Source organism: Bombina bombina, chromosome 1, assembly GCF_027579735.1.
Source record: "Bombina bombina isolate aBomBom1 chromosome 1, aBomBom1.pri, whole genome shotgun sequence".
NCBI lineage: Eukaryota > Metazoa > Chordata > Amphibia > Anura > Bombinatoridae > Bombina > Bombina bombina.
Genome location: NC_069499.1, coordinates 354,705,089 through 354,729,046, shown reverse-complemented (window position 1 = coordinate 354,729,046; position 23,958 = coordinate 354,705,089). Strand labels below are relative to the sequence as shown.

The 23,958-nt window shown below is 37.2% G+C and overlaps 1 protein-coding gene across 8 annotated transcripts in view; it reads left to right on the top strand.

Moving 5' to 3' along the window:
• Positions 1-23,958, top strand: part of OBSL1 (obscurin like cytoskeletal adaptor 1) — a 320,332-nt gene that overhangs the window by 262,060 nt on the left and 34,314 nt on the right. For all 8 annotated transcript variants that reach the window (XM_053698211.1, XM_053698216.1, XM_053698210.1 and 5 more), the window contains one exon: positions 2,376-2,645. In XM_053698211.1, the coding sequence (XP_053554186.1) occupies positions 2,376-2,645 (270 nt within the window). The remainder of the gene's footprint in view (positions 1-2,375; positions 2,646-23,958) is intronic.

Sequence of the window (23,958 nt, the reverse complement as noted above, 5' to 3'; positions counted from 1 at the left end):
CTCGTTCTAGCTTATAAGCCGGTGTATAGTCGCATCTATCATAAGGGGTGCAGGACCTAATTCTTCTGGTATGTAGAGCGGGGATTCTCCTGGCTTTTCTTTCTCCAGGATGCTCTGGGGAGGGCCTTCTGTTAGCTCCCTTAGGGGACAGATTTCGGCCCTATCTGTTTTTCTGCTTCAGAGGTTCATGGAGCTTCCAGATGTCCAGTCTTGTTCAGGCTTTGACTAGATCAGGCCTGTGTTTCGATTTAGTGCTCCTCCTTGGAGCTTACATCTTGTTCTAAGTTTTGCAGAAGGCTCCGTTTGGGCTTATGCATGGAGTTGACATTAAGATTTTCTGTCATGGAAGCTTCTTTTATCTTTTTTTTCTACTGGCTATTGCTTTAGCGTTTAGTGTCTGAGATGGCTGCCTTGCTATATGAGGTCCCTTACCTAGTTTTTCATGTGGCTAAGGCTGTTCTCTCTGGGTTAGGTTTCCTTCCTATTTTTGTTTCAGATCACAACATCAATCAGGAGATTGTGGTTCCTTCCTTGTGTCCTAATCCTTCCTTTTCAAAGGAGTGGTTATTTCATAACTTGGATGGGGTTCGGGCCTTGAAGTTCTATCTTCAGGCTACAATGGAGTTTTGTCAAACTTCTTCCTTGTTTGTGTCTCTTCTGGGAAGCGTAAGGGGCGGAAAGCCTCATCCACTTCCTTGTTTTTCTGGTTGAGGAGCATGTTCGCTTAGCTTATAGAGTCAGCGGGACACAAGCCTCCTCGGAGGATTAAGGCTCATTCAACTAGGGCTGTGGCTCCCTCTTGGGTTTTGAGATTGATGCCTTTAGGAATCTAATTTATAGGGCAACTACCTTGTCTTCCTTACATGTTTTTTTCAAATTTTACATATTTGGCGTTTTTGCTTCGGCAGAAGCAGCTATTGGGAGAAAGGGTTTTTCAGGCTGTGGTGCCCTCAGAACAGGGTCCGCCTCTCTTTTTACCCTCCCGTTTTCATTCAGTGTCCTCTAGAGCTTGGGTATATGTTACCCATAAGTAAGGAATGAAGCCATGGACTCTCCTCATATTAAGAAGGAAAACATAAATTATGCTTACCAGATAATTTCCTTTCCTTCTGTATGAGGAGAGTCCACGGCCCTCACCCGAATTCTCTGTTGGGCAGACTTAAATTTGGTTTTGTTCTTCTGGCACCATTTATACCCTGATATTTCTCCTACTGTTCCTTGTTACCTCAGCAGAAGGACTGGGGGATGAAGGAAGGTTTGGGAGGTATTTAAGCCTTTGGCTGGGGTGTCTTTGCCTCCTCCTGGTGGCCAGATTATGTATTTCCCACAAGTAAGGAATGAAGCCGTGGACTCTACTCATACAGAAGGAAAGAAAATTACATAATTTATGTTTTTGCACTCTCGCAGTCGCATCCTCAAGCAGAAAAAAAGACTTCTCTAAGTTGCAATCGCAGGATTGTATTCCCCATAGACTTTAATGGAGCCTTGTTTTAAAAAAAAAAAAAATGAAAAAACAACAGATAAGATATATGTATGTATTTCTATACATATGTATATCTGCATTTCTATGTATATATGACTGTAAATACATATATACACATATAAATACATATATCCATGCATATATTGTATAAACATATATACTATATAGTATTTAAATACATATGTTTATGGATCCCTATGTAAAAAAAAATTTGGGCCCATTGTTTTTTCTAACACCTGATATCTCTTATCTTTGAGCCCTTATATCTTTTTAATGCAATTTTCTTTAAATCAGTTTAATTAGGTAGTGATATTATGAGTGTAACTGTACTTTTAAATGTATTTTTGATGTGTTTTGTGACACTTTTTTGACTCTTCTAACAGTTAACCAGAGTTCTGAAGTTACATTAATCATTCTAGCATAAATCGTGATTGGGCTCACGCGTTCGCATTTGTAATATATATGAGTGAAATTTAACTTGTGCGCAAAAAGCTACAAAAACCCCATATCACTTGCGCGCAAATGATAGCGCACCACTCGTAATCTAGCCTTATTTGTGACATCTTAATTTACATATTGATGTTTGTTTGTAATTTGAAATGTCACCACCCATGATGTGTTCAGAAGCTATTGTCCTTTGGGAAGTAAACCCAAGGGTATACTGCAGATCTAACTAAACTAGATCTTAACTGAACATATTTTTTGTTATATTTGTAGTAATTCTCACATCTCACCAGCCTTCTGAAACATAAAATTAAAAATCCAGTTCTGCCCCTTTGTACCTCCTTTGTACCTCCAGCTACCCATGATATCTTTACTAATCTGTTCCTTTTCCACAAACCTAAAATATTTCACCCCAAATATATTGTATTAACCTTGACATTTTTCTCAGTGCCCCGTCAGGTGGAGTTTGTAACAGAACTGCAGAATGTCACTGTTCTAGAGGGAGAAATCGCAACATTTAAGTGTGTTGTGTCCCCAGAAGATGTGGATCTTCTCTGGGAACTGAATGGGTCCTCTGTACACTCCGATAAGAGATTCAGCCTAACAAGTAATGGGCTATGTCACTCACTCACTGTGCGCTCCTGTCGTCTCTCGGACTCTGGAATTGTCACTGCCAATGCTGAAGGGAAGATCTCCAGGGCAAGATTAAGAGTACAAGGTTAGTAATATCCCAACACAAAATCTTAATTAGCACCAGCGGCTCTTGATATAATAAGTCACAAATAAAGTTTCTTTTTAGCTAAGAAGCTTGTCTACAACTTGTCAAAGGTGGCTACTCATCATTGAGAAAGCGCCATGTGAAACACGTCAGATGGCGGTAAAGTAACGGACCTATGAATATGTTCTTACTGCACAATATTTTTCATGCCCAAAAATCCTGTGAAAATCTGCATTTGTTTTCTCTGATGAATTAGAATAGTGTCATATTGTCTCCATTGTATTCTGGTCGTAGATGTAGTATAAAAACTATGTATTGGAAATTCCACAGAAATGGACCCCTATATTGTTTTAGTTTGCAGATCTAATATGTAAAAAGCAGAAGCACTTGCCTCTTTTTACTGTATTGTCAGGGTGCACCACCTGTCTTGATGATTTGTGTTGTTTTATATATTTTATGTTTACAAGGCAGTTTTCTCAGGGATAACTGAAATTGCTGTGTGTTTTTCACTTTTCTTTCTTTCAAAACTTGGACCAGATTTCTATAATGTTATAATAGTGTGTGTGTTTTTTTATATTTTGTTGATCGGAAGCTTAGTTAAACATAAGCTAAGACTGGAGGGTGATGTTTATTTCTTTCCAATGGCATGGATAGTCCACAAATTCATTCTAATTACTAGTGGGAATTCAACTCCTGGCCACCAGGAGGAGGCAAAGAACACCCCAGCAAAGCTTTAAGTATCCCCCAGTCATTCTTTGCCTTCGTATATCCAGGAGGTGTGGGAAGGTGGTGCTCTGAAGATATTTATGTTTTAATCCTTTAATGGGTAGTTTCCCTGCAAGTAAGGATTGGGGTAATGCGGTGTCCATGTAATCCTCTTCAGTAAGAGTTATGGTGACTATTAGCTGTTGGAGGTCGGTGGGGTAGTCCTTGCTTCTCCTCCAACAATTTTTGCTAACCCCTATATAGAAAACCAGGGTTGGTTACTCTGCTTTTCTTTCTTTTCCAGGTCCCTGTGAGAAGTCGTCTGGATCTGTCAGACCTTGTTTTCTGTGTCTGCCCCACAGAGACTCCAAGGTAATTGCTTTTCCTTCACAGGGCAGAAGGCTCTGACACATTGGGGGTTAATCCCCTTCCCATATAGTGACAAGGAGTCTGGGGGCTAAATAAAGTAATCCTTTCATGTTGGGGATTCATTTGGGCAGTATGCTCAGGGCACTGTGTTCAGATAAACGATCCTGCTATCAATATCTGGCTGCTTGTTATGAGGCTATCATAAGGGCTTATATGAGGGTGTTTGTTTACAAAAGCTTTATTAGTATTTATGACATAGGTTTTTACTGAGGTGGCTTTTAACAGTACGTTAAGGCTCTTTATTAGGCAGAGTGTATTTGATGAGCGCAGCATATTTGTGTGCTTTTGCTATGTTGCACTTTTTTTTCTTGGGGCGGTCATATGATTGCGCATTTCCTTCTCCACTTGTAGCGGTTTTTATGGAGAGACATTCAGCTCGCTCTGCATAGAGAGCTCCCTGTTGTGTGACGATTCTTTCTATATCTCTTACCGAGGTGGTAAGTACCCTCAGCTTTCTCCTCAGTTCCTAACAGTCACACAAGCAGTGCCCTGCGGCTCCACTCAGTCTGTACCTGGGGGGTTATTTTTACCGGGAGACTTTGCTTGCCTCTGAGAGTGAAATCTCTGATTCTGAGTCTGTTGTAGTTAGTACGGCAGATTCAGAGGAGATTAGTTTTATATTCAAGCTTGAGCACCTGCATTTATTACTTAAGGAGGTTTTGGCTACTCTGGAGGATTCGGAATCTACAGTCGCTGAAACTCCTAAGGTTAATAAACTGAATAGAGTTTTTGATGTCAAACCTAGATTGGTGGAAGTATTTCCTTTTTCAGATTGTATGTCGGACATTATTTCCCAGGAGTGAGAAAAGCCAGGCGTTTCCTGTTACAGATTCTGTTAGGAAAGTTTGGCAAACTGTTCCTAAGATGGATTGAGCTATATCCACTTTAGCTAAAAGAACTACAATTCCTCTAGAGAATAGTACCTCTTTCAAGGACCCTATGGATAAGAAACTTGAGGGATACTTAAGAAATATATTTCTTCACCAAGGGCAGCTATGGCAACCAGTTGCTAGTATAGCAGCGGTCACAGGCGCGGCCTCATATTGATGCGACTCTTTATCTGAGTTAAGTTTGGAGGAGACTACAGTGGAGGAGATCCAAGACAGAATCAAGGCTTTAAAACTGGCTAACCCTTCATTTGTGATGCCAGTATGCAGGTAGTGCGTCTGAGTTCAAAGACTTCAAGTATTGCCATTCTATCTCACAGAGCCGTGTGGCTAAAGTCTTGGTTGGCAGACATGGTTTCCAAGTCTAGACTTCTGTCTCTTCCTTTTAAGGGGAAAACCTTGTTTGGTCCTGGCCTGGCTGACACCATCTGCACTGTCACGGGGGAAAGGAAGCCTTTTTGCCTCAGGATAATAGGATTAGACCTAAGGGGTTCCTTTCACAATTTCAAGGGACAGAAATCCTTCTTCCAGGGCGGAGTTTGGCCATGCAGGAACATGGTCGCATAACGTTGAAACTCTGGAGGTCCTCTACCCCAAAGCCCTGACTAAGTACCACTAAAGCCTTAAAACGGATCTGAGTTGTTAGCTCCTAACCCCAATGCACGCTAAACTGGAGGAGAGGAGCAAGGGAGAATTTACTAAAGAGAATTCTCTCTATACCAGCATGAAGCCCTTAGCTGGTTAAGCCAAATTGCTCACTAAGCAGACATCCCTGGATCATAAGCGGCAAGACAACAAACCACAAAAGCAGCTCCCAGAGAAAGTGACTGTGAGTACCGCTTATATATATCTGAGCAGAAACGGAGGCTCCCACTGAAGAGCTTGAAATCATTATACCTGATACACAACTACCACTAAAATTCTAGGTGGTCAGATGTGAAACCACGAGCTTGGAGACAACTAAGGCTGGGATCCCAAACATACTAAGGAGCAGTTAAAACCCCTAACAAAGATGTATTTTTAAACATACAAATTGTTAAAGGCACTCTGGCAAACTAGTTCAAGCATAATGCCTATATATCCTCAGAAAGACAACAAAAAAGCGAATTAATATTGCAGATGTCTCAAATTGCTTGACAATTTTGTCATTATAGGGCATTAATAAGTTGTTGGACTATGCTAACAAATGATTAACACCAATTGAAATGTGCTGGGAAATGGTTTTGATCAGCTATCTACTATATTTCTGGACTGTGTAAACTACAGAATATAGCCATAAAAGCTAAATAAATACCCCTTGGATGTATACAACTTTGCTTTCTGTAAGCAAATCTTGGACACATATAAGTTGCAACAATACTAGGTAAACACACAGATACAACAGATTGAATAAATATAACTTCACACTCTAACCAGAGATATGCACAATTAATACAACTTGATTTATGAAGATAAGTATTTCTGTTGTGACCCCTGTGTATGTTTACCAAGTTCCTGAGGCCGGATATACTTGCTGGGATATATAGGTATGCTTATCTTGTCTTTGAAAATTAGCACTTTGGCCGAAATATTTGCATATGCTTGCCTTGTTATCGAAGTGAAACATGTTGAGATATCTAAGTATGCTTACCTTGTTTTTGTTGCCAGGTATATATGTGGTGATACATGAATATGCTTTCTTGGTTCCGGAAGCTAAATTATACCTGCTGAGTTACCTGAGCATACTTATTTCTGTTCCTGAAAATAAATATCTCTGTTGAGATACCTATATTTGCTTGTCTTGCTCCTGAGGACAGGCATTCTTGCTCTGGTATCTAGGTAAGCTTAACCTATGAGGCCTATTTAAGAAAGGTCTTGCGGACCTGATCCGACAGTGCGGATCAGGTCCGCAAGACCTCGCTGAATGCTTAGAGCAATACGCTCTCCATATTCAGCATTGAACCAGCAGCTCACAAGAGCTGCTGGTGCAACGCCGCCCCCTGCAGACTCACGGCCAATGGGCTGCCAGCAGGGAGGTGTCAATCAACCCAATCGTACTCTAAAGGGTTGAATTCCGGCGATTCCTGTCTGCCTGCTCAGAGCAGGCGGACAGGGTTATGGAGCAACGGTCTTTGTGACCGTTGCTCCATAACTTGTGTTTCTGGTGAGTCTTCAGACTTGCCAGAAACACAGGCCGTCAAGCTCCGTTCTGAGCTTGATAGATAGGCCCCCTTGTGTTTCTGCTGAGTCTGAAGACTCGCTAGAAACACGGCCCTTCAAGCTCCATACGGAGCTTGATAAATGGGCCTCTAGATCTTAAAAATAAAATAGTACTGTTGTGATTCTGGTGTTTACCTCACTTCTTAGGATAAAATATCCCTGCTGAGATATCCGTGTATGTCTATCTTGAAATATGCAAAGAAAAAACTAGGGGGTATACTACTAAAAATATATGCTTAAGATACAGTCCTCAATAAGAGTAAGGAGATTGGAAATAGCAAGACCGTCAAACAGCCCAGTTCAAAGTTATGTGTCTCCGTGTCACACAATACAATTGCAAGCGTCTATGGCGTATATTGGCGTTTAATGGGATCTTCACTAATGGCATATTTAAACAGTAAAGCGGGTGTCCATGTGATATGGGGAATGAAACACTTCCACAAACGAATACCCCACTAATTAGTATCCCTTTAAAAGCCTTCACAATAATAACTTTGCTGAATTATACAATGATAGATCTTTAACTTTGGTTTTAATATTAGTCTGTCAAGCTATACCATATATTTTTATTAAGTTTGTCTAGCTTTCTTTGTAAATATATGCTTGAAGTATAAATCATACATATTAGGAGGTTTAATAGAATAGATCTGTATAGCTAGCAAATGGGATTTAACTAGTATATCCACTACTTCACAACATAAGGCATGGTTAATTAAGGGTTAAGGAGGAGTAACATTGATACCCAATTAGCTAATAAAGCGTGCTTTTTAAACGTTAAGGTGTCAGCAAAATACCAGGCTATGATTACGGCTTTATGCTGAAACGCGTAAGCCCATTTTTGCTCTACTCCTACTAACCATTTTGTACAGGATACTGCTGTCCTTACTCACTTTTTAAATATTTGTTTTATTTTTTAGCTGTGGTGGCATTCTCTTTTTTGCAACTATGTCTATCTTGCTCTTGGAACTAAATATCCTTATTGTGATAGCTGAGTATGCTAATTTTGCTTTTGAAGACAGAAATCTCTGTTGTGATACTCGTGTATGCTCCCATTGCTCCTGAAATTAAACAGCTTCTCTATGACACCTGACTTTAAATATAATATTAAATCTCTGCAACCAGTATTTTGATATATATAAGCTGTAATAATATCAGTCAAATACCCCGATACAGCAGAGGGAATATATCTTTATTTTTATTTTTAGAGATCCAGGGTTTCATATACTCCATCAGAAATCTTAAAGTAAAACAGAACCACTACTGAGATACCACATTATTCTACATATAATGATATATATTTTAGATCTGAAATACCCACCGGATATACATAAAAAATGGAAGACTCTCTACCAACTCTACTTCTCTAATGACATTTTTTGGCTCACAAGAACATAACAGACCGGAGTCAGTGATTATGACAAAAGAGAAGTCTCATTTATCCTCCTAGGCTTTTACACCTGAACATTCAGCCATGCAACAGCAACTACGTTTGTTACAGGCCTCAATAGAGAAACTGCCAACCAAAATGGATATAGCTGATCTCAAGGAGTTTATACAATCGGAAATATCTACCGTTTAAAAATAAATAACCACATTAGGAGCTGGAATAGAAGATCTAGTAGCTACCCAAGATACCATTGCTTCAATGTTATCTACAGCAGAAACTGGTATATCACAGCAGGCATCTATGATTCAATCTTTACAAGAAAAAATAGAGGACTTGGAAAATAGGAGTAGGAGAAACAATTTGAGGGTTCGAGGAATTCCAGAAGAAATTCTAGCATAAAATATCCACTCCTATCTTAAACAGTTCTTCAATTTCATTACACAAACCACTATATTTACGGAATCTAATATAGAACGGGCGCACAGAGCATTAAGACCACGACCAAAATCACCTGCCCCGCCCAGTGATGTTATTGTTATATTCCTTCATTATAAGGACAGAGAAACTATATGGTTGGCAACAATGACCATTCAGCCTTTAACATTTCAAAATAAGGAATTACAAATTTATCAGGACCTAAGTTCCACAACAATTGATAAAAGAAGATCATTAAGATTCATCACCTCTGTTTTACAGGAAAACAAGTTAAGATACCGATGTGGATTTCCTTTCAGCTTATTAGTCCAACACACTGGTAAAATGTTAATCTACAAAGACCCTTCAGATCTAAACACTCTTGCCAAAACTTTAGGACTTACTTTTAAACATTCACCCCCTACCAAAGATGAAGATTTGACTACAATAACCCACTCTAAAAACTCAACGGCCACGAATTTGAGCTCTACATGGCTTACAGTTAAAAACAAACACAAAAAAACTCCAACACTGGAAAAGTTATAAAAAGGCTAAAATTACAGTAATGTCAATAATATATATTTTTTATTTTATATTTTCTCATCTTTCCTTCTTAAGGATACAAAACGGTGCCAATAAAGAGGCAAGCAAGGGAGAAAAGAGAGAGATAATTGTTTTCCCTTCCTTCTTCCTTTTTTTTTTTTTTCTCTCTTATCGGTACAAAATGGTGCCAATAATGAAGCGAGAAAAGAGAGGAATAATTATTTCCCCCCTTTTTTTTTCTTCTCTCCCTTTCAAGGGAGAAAAGAGAGAGAACGTATTATTGTAAGATCTCTGATTCATTACATATATCTTAGACTTAAAAGATCAGGGCAATGGAGGAGAGAGGCACTTCTCTCAACGATCATTTCTACACCACTAGAAATGGAAATTTTTAGTATATCACGTTTTTTTCTTAATTTTTGGGGTTTTTTTAATGTATTTTTTACCTGTTACTTTATATCACGCACAATCCTGAGTTTTTTTTGTCATTTTATGCACTTTTTTTGGAATATTTCCCTGTCACACTGGATAAACACTTTTTTCTATATCATTTAATCTTAAGACTTATTATTACTAAAAAATATTAAACAAACACTTTATAATTTTATATGAACTCACAAAAAAGTAAAAATGTAAACGGAAAATGTCTTAAAATTATTATCATTAATACTAAAGGTCTTAACTCTCTTACGGCTAGATTTAGAGTTTTGTCGGTAACGACCCGAAAAGCTAACGCTGGCTTTTTTCTGGCCGCACCATAAAAATAACTCTGGTATTGAGAGTCCACATAAAGGCTGCGTTAGGCTCCAAAAAAGGAGCGTAGAGCATATTTAACGCAACTTCAACTCTCGATACCAGAGTTGCTTACGCAAGCGGCCAGCCTCAAAAACGTGCTCGTGCACGATTCCCCCATAGGAAACAATGGGGCTGTTTGAGCTGAAAAAAAACCTAACACCTGCAAAAAAGCTGTGTTCAGCTCCTAACGCAGCACCATTGTTTCCTATGGGGAAACACTTCCTACGTCTGCACCTAACACTCTAACATGTACCCCGAGTCTAAACACCCCTAACCTTACACTTATTATACCCCTAATCTGCCGCCCCCGCTATCGCTGACCCCTGCATATTATTATTAACCCCTAATCTGCCGCTTCGTAAACCGCCGCTACTTACATTATCCCTATGTACCCCTAATCTGCTGCCCTAACATCGCCGACCCCTATATTATATTTATTAACCCCTAATCTGCCCCCCACAACGTCGCCTCCACCTGCCTACACTTATTAAAACCTAATCTGCCGAGCGGACCGCACCGCTATTATTATAAAGTTATTAACCCCTAATCCGCCTCACTAACCCTATAATAAATAGTATTAACCCCTAATCTGCCCTCCCTAACATCGCCGACACCTAACTTCAATTATTAACCCCTAATCTGCCGACTTGAGCTCACCGCTATTCTAATAAATGTATTAACCCCTAAAGCTAAGTCTAACCCTAACACTAACACCCCCCTAAATTAAATATAATTTTAATCTAACGAAATTAATTAACTCTTATTAAATAAATTATTCCTATTTAAAGCTAAATACTTACCTGTAAAATAAATCCTAATATAGCTACAATATAAATTATAATTATATTATAGCTATTTTAGGATTAATATTTATTTTACAGGTAACTTTGTATTTATTTTAACCAGGTACAACAGCTATTAAATAGTTAAGAACTATTTAATAGCTAAAATAGTTAAAATAATTACAAATTTACCTGTAAAATAAATCCTAACCTAAGTTACAATTAAACCTAACACTACACTATCAATAAATTAATTAAATAAAATACCAACAATTACCTACAATTAAACCTAACACTACACTATCAATAAATTAATTAAATACAATACCTACAAATAACTACAATGAAATAAACTAACTAAAGTACAAAAATAAAAAAGAACTAAGTTACAAAAAATAAAAAAATATTTACAAACATAAGAAAAATATTACAACAATTTTAAACTAATTACACCTACTCTAAGCCCCCTAATAAAATAACAAAGCCCCCCAAAATAAAAAAATGCCCTACCCTATTCTAGATTACTAAAGTTCAAAGCTCTTTTACCTTACCAGCCCTGAACAGGGCCCTTTGCGGGGCATGCCCCAAGAAGTTCAGCTCTTTTGCCTGTAAAAAAAAACATACAATACCCCCCCCAACATTACAACCCACCACCCACATACCCCTAATCTAACCCAAACCCCCCTTAAATAAACCTAACACTAAGCCCCTGAAGATCTCCCTACCTTGTCTTCACCTCACCGGGTTCAGCGATCGGTCCAGAAGAGGGTCCGAAGTCTTGATCCAAGCGGAGCAAGAAGAGGTCCTCCATCCGGTAGAAGTCTTCATCCAAGCGGGGCAGAAGAGGTCTTCCATCCGATTGAAGTCTTCATCCAAGCGGGATCTTCTATCGTCATCCATCCGGAGCGGAGCGGCAGGATCCTGAAGACCTCCGACGCGGAACATCCATCCTGGCCGACGACTGAACGACGAATGACGGTTCCTTTAAATGACGTCATCCAAGATGGCGTCCCTCGAATTCCGATTGGCTGATAGGATTCTATCAGCCAATCAGAATTAAGGTAGGAATATTCTGATTGGCTGATGGAATCAGCCAATCAGAATCAAGTTCAAGCCGATTGGCTGATTGGCTGCCGCTCCGCTCCAGATGGATGACGATAGAAGATCCCGCTTGGATGAAGACTTCAATCGGATGGAAGACCTCTTCTGCCCCGCTTGGATGAAGACTTCTACCGGATGGAGGACCTCTTCTTGCTCCACTTGGATCAAGACTTCGGACCCTCTTCTGGATCGATCACTGAACCTGGTGAGGTGAAGACAAGGTAGGGAGATCTTCAGGGGCTTAGTGTTAGGTTTATTTAAGGGGGGTTTGGGTTAGATTAGGGGTATGTGGGTGGTGGGTTGTAATGTTGGGGGGGGGGTATTGTATGTTTTTTTTTAAAGGCAAAAGAGCTGAACTTCTTGGGGCATGCCCCGCAAAGGGCCCTGTTCAGGGCTGGTAAGGTAAAAGAGCTTTGAACTTTAGTAATCTAGAATAGGGTAGGGCATTTTTTTTATTTTGGGGGGCTTTGTTATTTTATTAGGGGGCTTAGAGTAGGTGTAATTAGTTTAAAATTGTTGTAATATTTTTCTTATGTTTGTAAATATTTTTTTATTTTTTGTAACTTAGTTCTTTTTTATTTTTTGTACTTTAGTTAGTTTATTTCATTGTAGTTATTTGTAGGTAATGTATTTAATTAATTTATTGATAGTGTAGTGTTAGGTTTAATTGTAGGTAATTGTTGGTATTTTATTTAATTAATTTATTGATAGTGTAGTGTTAGGTTTAATTGTAACTTAGGTTAGGATTTATTTTACAGGTAAATTTGTAATTATTTTAACTATTTTAGCTATTAAATAGTTCTTTACTATTTAATAGCTGTTGTACCTGGTTAAAATAAATACAAAGTTACCTGTAAAATAAATATTAATCCTAAAATAGCTATAATATAATTATAATTTATATTGTAGCTATATTAGGATTTATTTTACAGGTAAGTATTTAGCTTTAAATAGGAATAATTTATTTAATAAGAGTTAATTAATTTCGTTAGATTAAAATTATATTTAATTTAGGGGGGTGTTAGTGTTAGGGTTAGACTTAGCTTTAGGGGTTAATACATTTATTAGAATAGCGGTGAGCTCCAGTCGGCAGATTAGGGGTTAATAATTGAAGTTAGGTGTCGGCGATGTTAGGGAGGGCAGATTAGGGGTTAATACTATTTATTATAGGGTTAGTGAGGCGGATTAGGGGTTAATAACTTTATAATAATAGCGGTGCGGTCCGCTCGGCAGATTAGGGGTTAATAAGTGTAGGCAGGTGGAGGCGACGTTGAGGGGGGCAGATTAGGGGTTAATAAATATAATATAGGGGTCGGCGGTGTTAGGGGCAGCAGATTAGGGGTACATAGCTATAATGTAGGTGGCGGCGCTTTGCGGTCGGCAGATTAGGGGTTAATTATTGTAGGTAGCTGGCTGCGACGTTGTGGGGGGCAGGTTAGGGGTTAATAAATATAATATAGGGGTTGGCGGTGTTAGGGGCAGCAGATTAGGGGTACATAGCTATAATGTAGGTGGCGGCGCTTTGCGGTCGGCAGATTAGGGGTTAATTATTGTAGGTAGCTGGCTGCGACATTGTGGGGGGCAGGTTAGGGGTTAATAAATATAATATAGGGGTCGGCGGTGTTAGGGGCAGCCGATTAGGGGTACATAAGTATAACGTAGGTGGCGGTCGGCAGATTAGGGGTTAAAATAATTTAATCGAGTGGCGGCGATATGGGGGGCCTCGGTTTAGGGGTACATAGGTAGTTTATGGGTGTTAGTGTACTTTAGAGTACAGTAGTTAAGAGCTTTATGAACCGGCGTTAGCCCAGAAAGCTCTTAACTACTGACTTTTTTCTGCGGCTGGAGTTTTGTCGTTAGATTTCTAACGCTCACTTCAGCCACGACTCTAAATACCGGAGTTATAAAAATCCCATTGAAAAGATAGGATACGCAATTGACGTAAGGGGATCTGCGGTATGGAAAAGTCGCGGCTGAAAAGTGAGCGTTAGACCCTTTTTTGAGTGACTCCAAATACCGGAGGTAGCCTAAAACCAGCGTTAGGAGCCTCTAACGCTGGTTTTCATGGCTACCGCCAAACTCCAAATCTAGGCCTTAGAAAGAGAACAACTGCAATAGCTGATTTTAAAAGATACTCAGGTGATATAATTTTATTACAAGAAACACATTTTCTTAAAGGTAAGGAACCCAAAATATTTCAATATAAATTCAGTAAAAGCTATTTTGCCTCTCTTCCAAAAAAAAAAAAGTTCAGGGAGTAGGAATATTAGTTAAAAAAGACATCCCCTTTCATGAAATTTCAGTAACTAAAGACAAGGAAGGTAGATTAATTTCAGCCCTTTTATATGGTCGACCGATTACATTAGTCTCTTTCTATGCACCTTTAACAAAACAACATTTATTTCTTAAACAGGTCTCAAATGTTATACTAGAAAACCAAAAAGGTACTCTTATAATTGGAGGGGACTCAAATTTAACCTTGAATCCTTTATTAGACAGCTCAACACAACGCTCCTCCAATTCTACATCATGTATCACAAAATCAAATAAACTATTAAAAAATCTTACTTGTTTAGATGTGTGGACAACAATGCATCCATTAACTAGAGATTATACTTTCTACTCTTTTCCACATAAAGTTTATAAGAGAATAGACAACATTTTTTTCAGATATTACAAGTATGAGCTTGTTTAAATCAGCTCATATAAATCCAATAACTTGGTCAGATCATGCTGGAGTACATTGTTCATTTACATGGACTTCTAAAACACTTAAAGGGACACTCAAGTCAAAATTAAACCTTCATTATTCAGATAGAGCATGCAATTTTAAACAACTTTCCAATTTACTTCCATTAAAAAATATATATACTGTATTTAAACTTTTTGAGTCACCAGCTCCTACTGAGCAAGTGCAAGAATTCACAGAATAAGAGTATATGCATTTGTGGTTGGCTGATGGCTGTCACATTGTACTGGGGGAGTGGAAATAGACATAACTTTTAAAATTGTCAGAAAAAAATCTACTATTCATTTGAAGTTTAGACTAAGTGCTATTGCATTGTCTTGTTAGCTTGCATTTGTTGATTATGCAAATCTACTGTGTTGACTGTTCCTTTAAAGATTACACTTGGAAATTGGAGGATAGTTATTTAACTGATCTGATACTACGGGAAAAACTAAAAGAAAAAATAGTAGAATATTTTCAAAATAACTTACCAAAAGATACCTCTTGTCAAAATAACTGGGAAGCACATAAGAGTGTAATCAGAGGGGAACTAATAGCTTAGAAGGCTTTTCTGATTAAGTTAAAACAAGAGAAAGTTAATAATCTTATAAATGAAATTGCACAAACAGAACTACTTCATAAACAAAACTCAAAAGATGAGGAATAATTAAAAATATTACAAATTAAACATTTTGAATTAGCTTCTATTTAAAGTAAAGAACAGAACCGTATCTCCCTATATTGTAAGCAGCAGGCTTATATAGAGTTTAATAAACCAGGTTGGTCATTAGCACGATACATAAAAAGAAAATCAAGAGCCTCTTATATCCTTCGCATTAAAGATAAAAATGGACATACACATTAGTCATCTCAAACTATAGCAGAAGTGTTTCGGGAATATTACCAAATCTCTATAATTTACCATCTCCACACTCGGTTAACTCTGAATATGACCATATAAAGAATATCAATGAGTATGTATCTAAATTACGTGAAAGTCAGAGGGAAGGCTCTTGAAGGAGGTGCGCACAGGACTAAGGTAGTCAGGGTCTGTCCAAAACGTCCAATGGGAGGCAGCTCTTCCGATACATAAAAGAACGATGGAGAAATCTATAGCGGAAGAAAGGAAGGCGCCAATAGGGTAATAACGTCAACAACCAAAACAGAGTGAGGGGAGGGTGAGAAACTATACTCACAAACAAAGTGGCACTATGGCGTGCCTGATAGAGCAGATCGGGACCTCAGCGTTGCCCGGAAGACCAGCGTAAGCAGCAGCAATTCCTCGGTCCAGAGCGTGTTGCGTATGGCCAATCAGGATCCGAGAATCTGGACACTCGCAGGAGGGAAAACAAGTCACCGTAGACAGTGTGTATGACTCTGATCACTCGAAATAGCAACAGTCCAATGTAGGAAAGAGGGGAGAACAAACTCCAGCAGGGTAAAAGTAAAACAATTTTATTAAAATGTTTTAAAAACAAGCAACGTGTTTCTCGGCTACACAGAGCCGTTTCATCAGGCTATAATACATGTTCTGAAAAGCCTGCTGCTTATAAACCTCCTCTAACCAATCAAATTGCTTCAGAGTCTACACACCCTTAAAAAGGCGGCTTGCGTCTCAATTTACAGCTGACAGGCACAACAATAAGCAAAGTGCATTTACGTTCCACTTGTGCTATATATTAATAACAAAGTAATAACACTAACTCTTCAGGCTACTAAAGAGAACTAATATTAGTATTTAGGTGCCACATTAGATCCATCATTTCCCTTCTCGTGTGTAAGACTTAATAATCAATTTGAATATAAAAGAGATATCGAGAGTGAATAAACAAATGAGAAATCAATGTGGCACCTTCACTCCAAAACTCCAAATAATATCATCAACTATTTGGACAGCCGGAAGCACCCATTATGGGTATTTAATTGCCCTATTGGATTTTACATTTACATTCCAGCGTAACAACATTGTAATACATGAGACATTTGAATCTAAGCAAATTAATTCATATAAAACTTGCACAACAATAATCTCATAGGAACAGGCTAAATGATGATATTACAATTTTCTACACAATCTCAGATACATGATCCAGCAAAAAAACTCATTCAATTAAAAAAATATATATTTTATACAATGTATGTGCAAACATTAATAAATATAAAATATATATATATATAAATAAATTGTAGGAATCATTTCAGGCTCCCTTAGAAACAGACCCTAGATCTATAGAGATACGGACAAGACTGTTAACTATTCATAACAGTCATTGTTATATGACATAGTCAATTATTCCAATACATGAGCGATCTAAGTTAGTTGCTCATTCCACAAGGGGATAACATAATCATTAAGTGTTCAGTGTAATTATCTAAAATAATAAAAATAAATCATAATAAATAAAGAGTTGATAATAATATAAATAATTCATAACACCCATACTACATCAAAATAATTATTAAAACAAGTTAATGGTTTTTCCCAATGATATGGAATATACCGAAAATGAAACTAAAACTAAACTAATCTTGAAAGGCTGCGAGATCAATGTTCATATTGAGACCTAATGGATATAGAGTGTGAAGTCTATAAATCCAGAAGGTCTCCCTCTGTCTAAGCCTAAAAAAACGATTATAAAAGTCGGATCTAGGGATGTGCTCTATTGGGGTTATTTGCAAACAATGTAAATTACCACTATGTTTCATATTGCAGTGTCTGGGCACACTATGTAGTTTGAAATTGGTTTTAATATTTCTGAAGTGTTCTGACCATCTCACACTCAAACGTCTGCAAGTACGCCCCACATATTGATACCCACAAACACAAGAGAGCAAATAGATCACATAATTTGATGCACATGTCATCCGACTGCCCATTTTATAGATTTTGGATGTCACATTAGATTGGAAGGTGTTTACGTTATATGTTATATAATTACACATTTTGCATTTCTTGTGGTTACATTTGTAACTACCTTTTCTTTGTGTTTTACATATGATATTAGTATCCATACTATTACTTAAATTAGTTTGGTTATTCCTATTTTTGACTATTTTACTAGGTGCCAAGATCCTTTTTAAATTTGTTGCTCTTCTATATACAATGCCGGGTTTTGAATCTAATAAAGGGCCCAATATCGGGTCCTTTAGTAAAATTTTCCAATGTTTAGTAATACTCTGTTTAATAGTGTTATGGTTACAATTATATTCAGTAATAAACATGGTCTGATTGCTAATGCTGTCCTGAGATTGTATATTGGCTTTCTTTTTCTCAAAATATTGGTTTCTGTCATCTTTTTTGGCTCTTTCATATGCACTATCGATAATATGTGCTGGATATTTTCTCTCTCTAAATCTATCTTTGAGAATCTTGCTCTGTATCTCGTAGTCTGTTAAGCTACTGCAATTTCTGCTGACCCGCTTGAATTGTCCATATGGGACATTTCTTTTCCATGGAAGATGGTGATTGCTTCTAAAGTCTAGGTAACTGTTGCAATCTACTTGCTTGAAATGGGTGCTGGTAGATATCCTGCCATTATCAAAGATTAACATTAAGTCTAAAAACACAACTTTATTACTATCTATTGTGCTTGTAAATTTCAAGCCTTTGTTGTTACTATTAAGGTGTTTTATAAATTCCTCAGCTAACAACCTATCGCCACTCCAAACAATAACCAAATCGTCTATATAACGGCCATAGTATACCAGGTTTGCCCCAAAGTTAGAGTCATATATATATTGTTGTTCAAATGACCCCATAAAAAGATTGGCATAACTTGGGGCGAACCTGGTACCCATAGCCGTCCCTTTCACCTGAAGGTAATACTCATCCTGAAAAATAAAATAATTGTGATATAGAATGAATGATATTAGTGATATAATAAACTGTTTCTGAGTATCTGGCAAATAAATATCTGTCTCTAAGAACCCAGAGACCGCCTGTATTCCGAGATCATGTGAGATGTTGGAATATAACGCTTGGACGTCACACGTGATCCAGATCAGATCCTGTGTGATGGTGATATGTTCAAGTTTATTGATTAAATCTGAGGAATCTCGTATATAGGAATCTAAACCAACTACATATTTTTGTAAAAAGAAATCGACATAGGACGAGGCATTATCTGTTAAACTGCCTATACCCGATATTATCGGGCGGCCGGGGGGACATTTAGTGTTCGGTTCAATGGGGATGAGATAATCTTTTTCTTTTTTAGTAACCATTCCTTCTTTGAAAGCGCATTCCACTAAATCTCGCAGAATCGCCAGATATTTGGTGGTAGGGTCAAATGTCATTTTAGTATAATAATTCTTATCATTTAGGATCTTCCCCGCCTCTATAAGATAGTCGGTCAGATCCTGAATGACGATCCCTCCGCCTTTATCGGCATGTCTGATCACGATGGATTTATCATTTCTTAAAGTTTCTAAAGCACATTTCTCATTCCAAAAGAGATTACCTTTTCTATTGGTGCCTTTAGGGATCTGATCAAATTCGTCACTGACTAATTGTCTAAAAATCTCTATGTGAGCATTATTTGAAAGTTTAGGGACAAAATTGGATTTATTTCTGAAACTTGTGTGAACAAAACCTTCACATAAATGGTCAATTAAGGATTCAGGTTCATATACCGGAATTACTTGGTTACTGCGCCTCGAGTCCATGGTCTCTGTCAAAATTGGTAAATTAGAATCATCTTTTATTTTTTTCTCTGCAAAAAATTTCTGCATCGAAAGTTTTTGGGTGAATCTGTTAAGGTTCACGAAAAGTGAAAACATATTATTAAAGATCCCAATGCTCAGGGCCTGTAGTTGTGCCTTTTTGAGGGCTGTATTTTGTCCTCTACATCTTCGTTTATGTGAGGCATTTTTCCTTTGTATGAAGGCGTAAGGCTGACTACCGGCTCCAAGTAGCTCGCAATCTTTTTTTGTTTCCATATGGGTTGTCTGGGGCGCTGATCTAAAAAATAATGTGAGGTAGTGGGTTGTTGAACATTATTAGATTCAATACATTCAGGGTGCCTAGTGTCAAACCCTGGGGGGTCTGACATCCCTACTATGCCCATAATTGGTGGAAAAAGTTGGTTCATAATATGACCAACTCCGGTTTTGTCCCTGATGATAATAGTCAGGAGGCCTTTGTTGGTTATGTTGGCTTTGTCTATAGTCCCTATCCTGATGGTTCATTATTTGTCTGTTGTTATTGCCACTCCAATTATTAGTTTTGTTTTTGTTCTTATTTTTATTTTTATTCTTATTTTTATGGTGATTGACCACTGTCCAACTACCCTCACAGTAGTGGTTAGATGTAGGTGTGGCGGGTGTCATCCCCTGTTATTCATTGATGTAATTAATCATATTAGGGGTTTCTATCTGTGTTTTCTTTTTATTATAAGAGTAGATTTCCCCTTTTAAGCAATCATCATTATCCCTGGCTAGTTTTCATTTTTTTATTTCCATCAGTTCATTTTGGTAGTTATCAGTTTTCTTTAAGACTATACCATTAAGTTCTTCGTATTGTTTGGTATTTTTAAACTTATCCAAACTTCGTTGGACTATTTCTATTTCTTTTGAAATTTTATCTACCAATGACTTGCGATATGCAATCAGAATTTTCATGAGAGTCACCGAACAAGTGGTGAGAGTTTCCTCCCACTTCAAATTCAGGGACTGGTCATCCTTAAATGAACAACTCTTGAAAATTCTGAGGCCTCTAGGCACTTGGTTTGAATCTATATATTTTTGGAGCATCTCTGCATCCAACCAGTGTCTACATTCATCATTAATTAAATCCTCTAATTTAGCAAATATGGTGTGAATGGACATATTATCAATTGATACATCTTCACTGGGGGCCACGTCATTTGATCCCACGTGTGAAACTAGTAACAACCTCTTATTTTGTCTTTCATTGATGGAAAGCATAATGAGGTTTTAAAAAAATTAATAAAGGTGATTCAGTCAAACACTAACAAAATTTCTATGCACTCCAAATTATCTTGAAATAAGTGCTATTATCTAGAAACCTAAAAAAAAAAAACTAAAAATAGTGCAAAAAACGCTCCTAAAAGTGAAACTGAGCTCTCATGTATTACAATGTTGTTACGCTGGAATGTAAATGTAAAATCCAATAGGGCAATTAAATACCCATAATGGGTGCTTCCGGCAGTCCAAATAGTTGATGATATTATTTGGATTTTTGGAGTGTAGGTGCCACATTGATTTCTCATTTGTTTATTCACTCTCGATATCTCTTTTATATTCAAATTGATTATTAAGTATTACTCACGAAAAGGGAAATTATGGATCTAATGTGGCACCTAAATACTAATATTAGTTCTCTTTAGTAGCCTGAAGAGTTAGTGTTATTACTTTATAGCACAAGTGGAACGTAAATGCACTTTGCTTATTGTTGTGCCTGTCAGCTGTAAATTGAGACGCAAGCCGCCTTTTTAAGGGTGTGTAGACTCTGAAGCAATTTGATTGGTTAGAGGAGGTTTATAAGCAGCAGGCTTTTCAGAACATGTATTATAGCCTGATCAAACGGCTCTGTGTAGCCGAGAAACGCGTTGCTTGATTTTAAAACATTTTAATAAAATTGTTTTACTTTTACCCTGCTGGAGTTTGTTCTCCCCTCTTTCCTACATTGGACTGTTGCTATTTCGAGTGATCAGAGTCATACACGCTGTCTACGGTGACTTGTTTTCCCTCCTGCGAGTGTCCAGATTCTTGGAACACAGAGAGGAAGGTGTGTCTCCATATTGGGATCCTGATTGGCCATACGCAACACGCTCTGGACCGAGGAATTGCTGCTGCCTACGCTGGTCTTCTGGGTGACGTTGAGGTCCCGGTCTGCTCTATCAGGCATGACATAGTGCTGCTTTGTTTGTGAGTATAGTTTCTCACCCTCCCCTCACTCTGTTTGGGTTGTTGACGTTATTGGCGCCTTCCTTTCTTCCGCTATATGTATCTAAATTACACCTACCAAAAAGGTCAACGTTTCACAGAGAAAAACTAGATCAACCTTTCTCCCTAGAAGAAATACAGAGAGTAATTAAAAAAATACCAAATAATAAAACACCAGGTCCAGATGGATATACATAAAAATACTATAAAGTATTTATAGAACAATTACTAACCCACATCTTAACATATTTCAATAATATAGATAATTTACACCCTTTTCCCAAGACAGCACTAGAAGCTCACATTATAGTGCTTTTAAAACCAAATAAAAACCCAGAACTCCCTTCAAGTTATAGACCTATTTCACTTTTAAATTCAGATGTCAAGATATTTTCAAAACTGATAGCAAATAGGATTAATATCCTACTACCAGAATTAATTAATTTTGACCAAGTAGGTTTTATACCGGGGAGGGATCCACAAGACAACACGGTCAGGGCCTTAAATGTGATACCATCAATTATTCTATCAACGGGTGCATAAAAGGCCTTTGACACTGTTGCCTGGGATTTCCTCAAAATTACTCTGGAGAATATGGGATTTGGTCAAGGGGTGATACAGAGAATATTTGCATTATATACTCTACCAAGTGCGAAAATATCTTTAAATTGTATTTTATCAGAGTCCTTTCAGATAACAAATGGGACACGTCAGGGGTGCTCTCTATCTCCATTATTATTTGTATGAGCTGTTAAATATTAGCTGAAAAAATTATAAGTAACCCTGATATTATAGGAATAACTATAAGAGATCAAATATATATCATTTCACTATTTGCAGATGATATTTTATTCACAATAACAAATCCAACAAGATCTTTACCGGTACTGATAAAAGAATTCCAAATATTTAAATATCATTCACATTTTTTAATTAACCTCACAAAATCAGAAATATTAAATATTAATTTAGACCCTGATACAACAAAAAAAATGCTAAAGAGCTGACACCATTTAGCTGGAACCCGATATCCCTTAAATATTTAGGGATTTACCTCACTACGTCCAGTAATACTCTATTTAAACTGAATCATGAGTAAATAGTTAACCCAGCGCTTGGTATATGACTGCCTAAAAGCTCCTAAGAAGGGGTACCTAGCCACCCCTGAGAAAATAGTGTAAACAGAGTGTAATAAGGAGCGCCTAAGAAAAGGCTAAGGCAAAGAAGATATGTGTAAAATATGTATACTAATAGTTTTATGTATACAAAAAATATATGACGGCGTCTGTTCTAAAACATTTATTCTAAAACATAAAGTGCATTAAGATTGAACAATTATAACAGTGTTACAACATGGATCCATGTGACACAATGAGCTCAAATAAAACAATAAAAACAATAAAATTATAAGAAATGAGTCCTGAATTGCTAAATAAACCACGTTAATGGCAATAGTCTATTAGTCCCAGAGATTAAAGTTTGTGATGATCCGTGTAGAAGATAAATCCTAAAGTGATGATTTGCAAAAAAAATAAAACAATTAATGATTTGCCAAAAATCACAAAATCAAAAAGTGAAAGAAAAAAATTAAGAAAAATGGGGAAAATATAAGGAAAAACCCTTAGAAAATAAAAAATAAAAAAAAATGAAAAAAACGTGAAATAATGTGAAAAAATAATGTGAAAAAATAAAAATAGTATAAAAAAATAATGTGGAATTCTGCTATCCAAAACGTTAAGTGAAATCATTGGAAGGAATAAGTGAAAATCAAAGAAAATCCTATTCAGGAAAATGCTGGAATTATCCAAGAAGATCCTCCTGTGTGTAGTGTTCTAAAACATTTGTGAAGAGCACCCTTATGTGCTGTTAGAGGCAAGCTGATATATTTAAGGTGCATCAGCTAACTCACTCCCGGTTGCTGCAGCTGTCCCAGAAATCATTCAGGATCTCAAAATACACTTCGATAGATGGTGTATAGGCTTGTAATCAAACTTTTTTGATTACAAGCCTATACACCAGCTATCGAAGAGTATTTTGAGATCCTAAAAAGATCCTGGAAAGATTAAAGAAGATATAATAAGAGATTTATCTAATTGGAAATCTAAAAAAGTATCTTGGTTAGGGCGTATAAATTTAATTAAAATAAACATACTTCCAAGAATTTTGTACATCTTTCAAACTCTACCTATCCCACTACCAGACAAATTTCTATCTACTTTACAACAGGCATTACAATAAGTGATTCTACTTGGAATAAAAAGCACCCTAGAATAAATAAAACAATTATGACTATACCCAAAACACAAGAAAGCCTGGGCCTACCTGATCTGACCAAATACAGAGATGCAATATTCCTCCAGCGTATCATAGACTGGAATGCCCACGCACAATTTAAACAATGGGTAACCTTAGAACATAACATCTTCCAATCCACAAA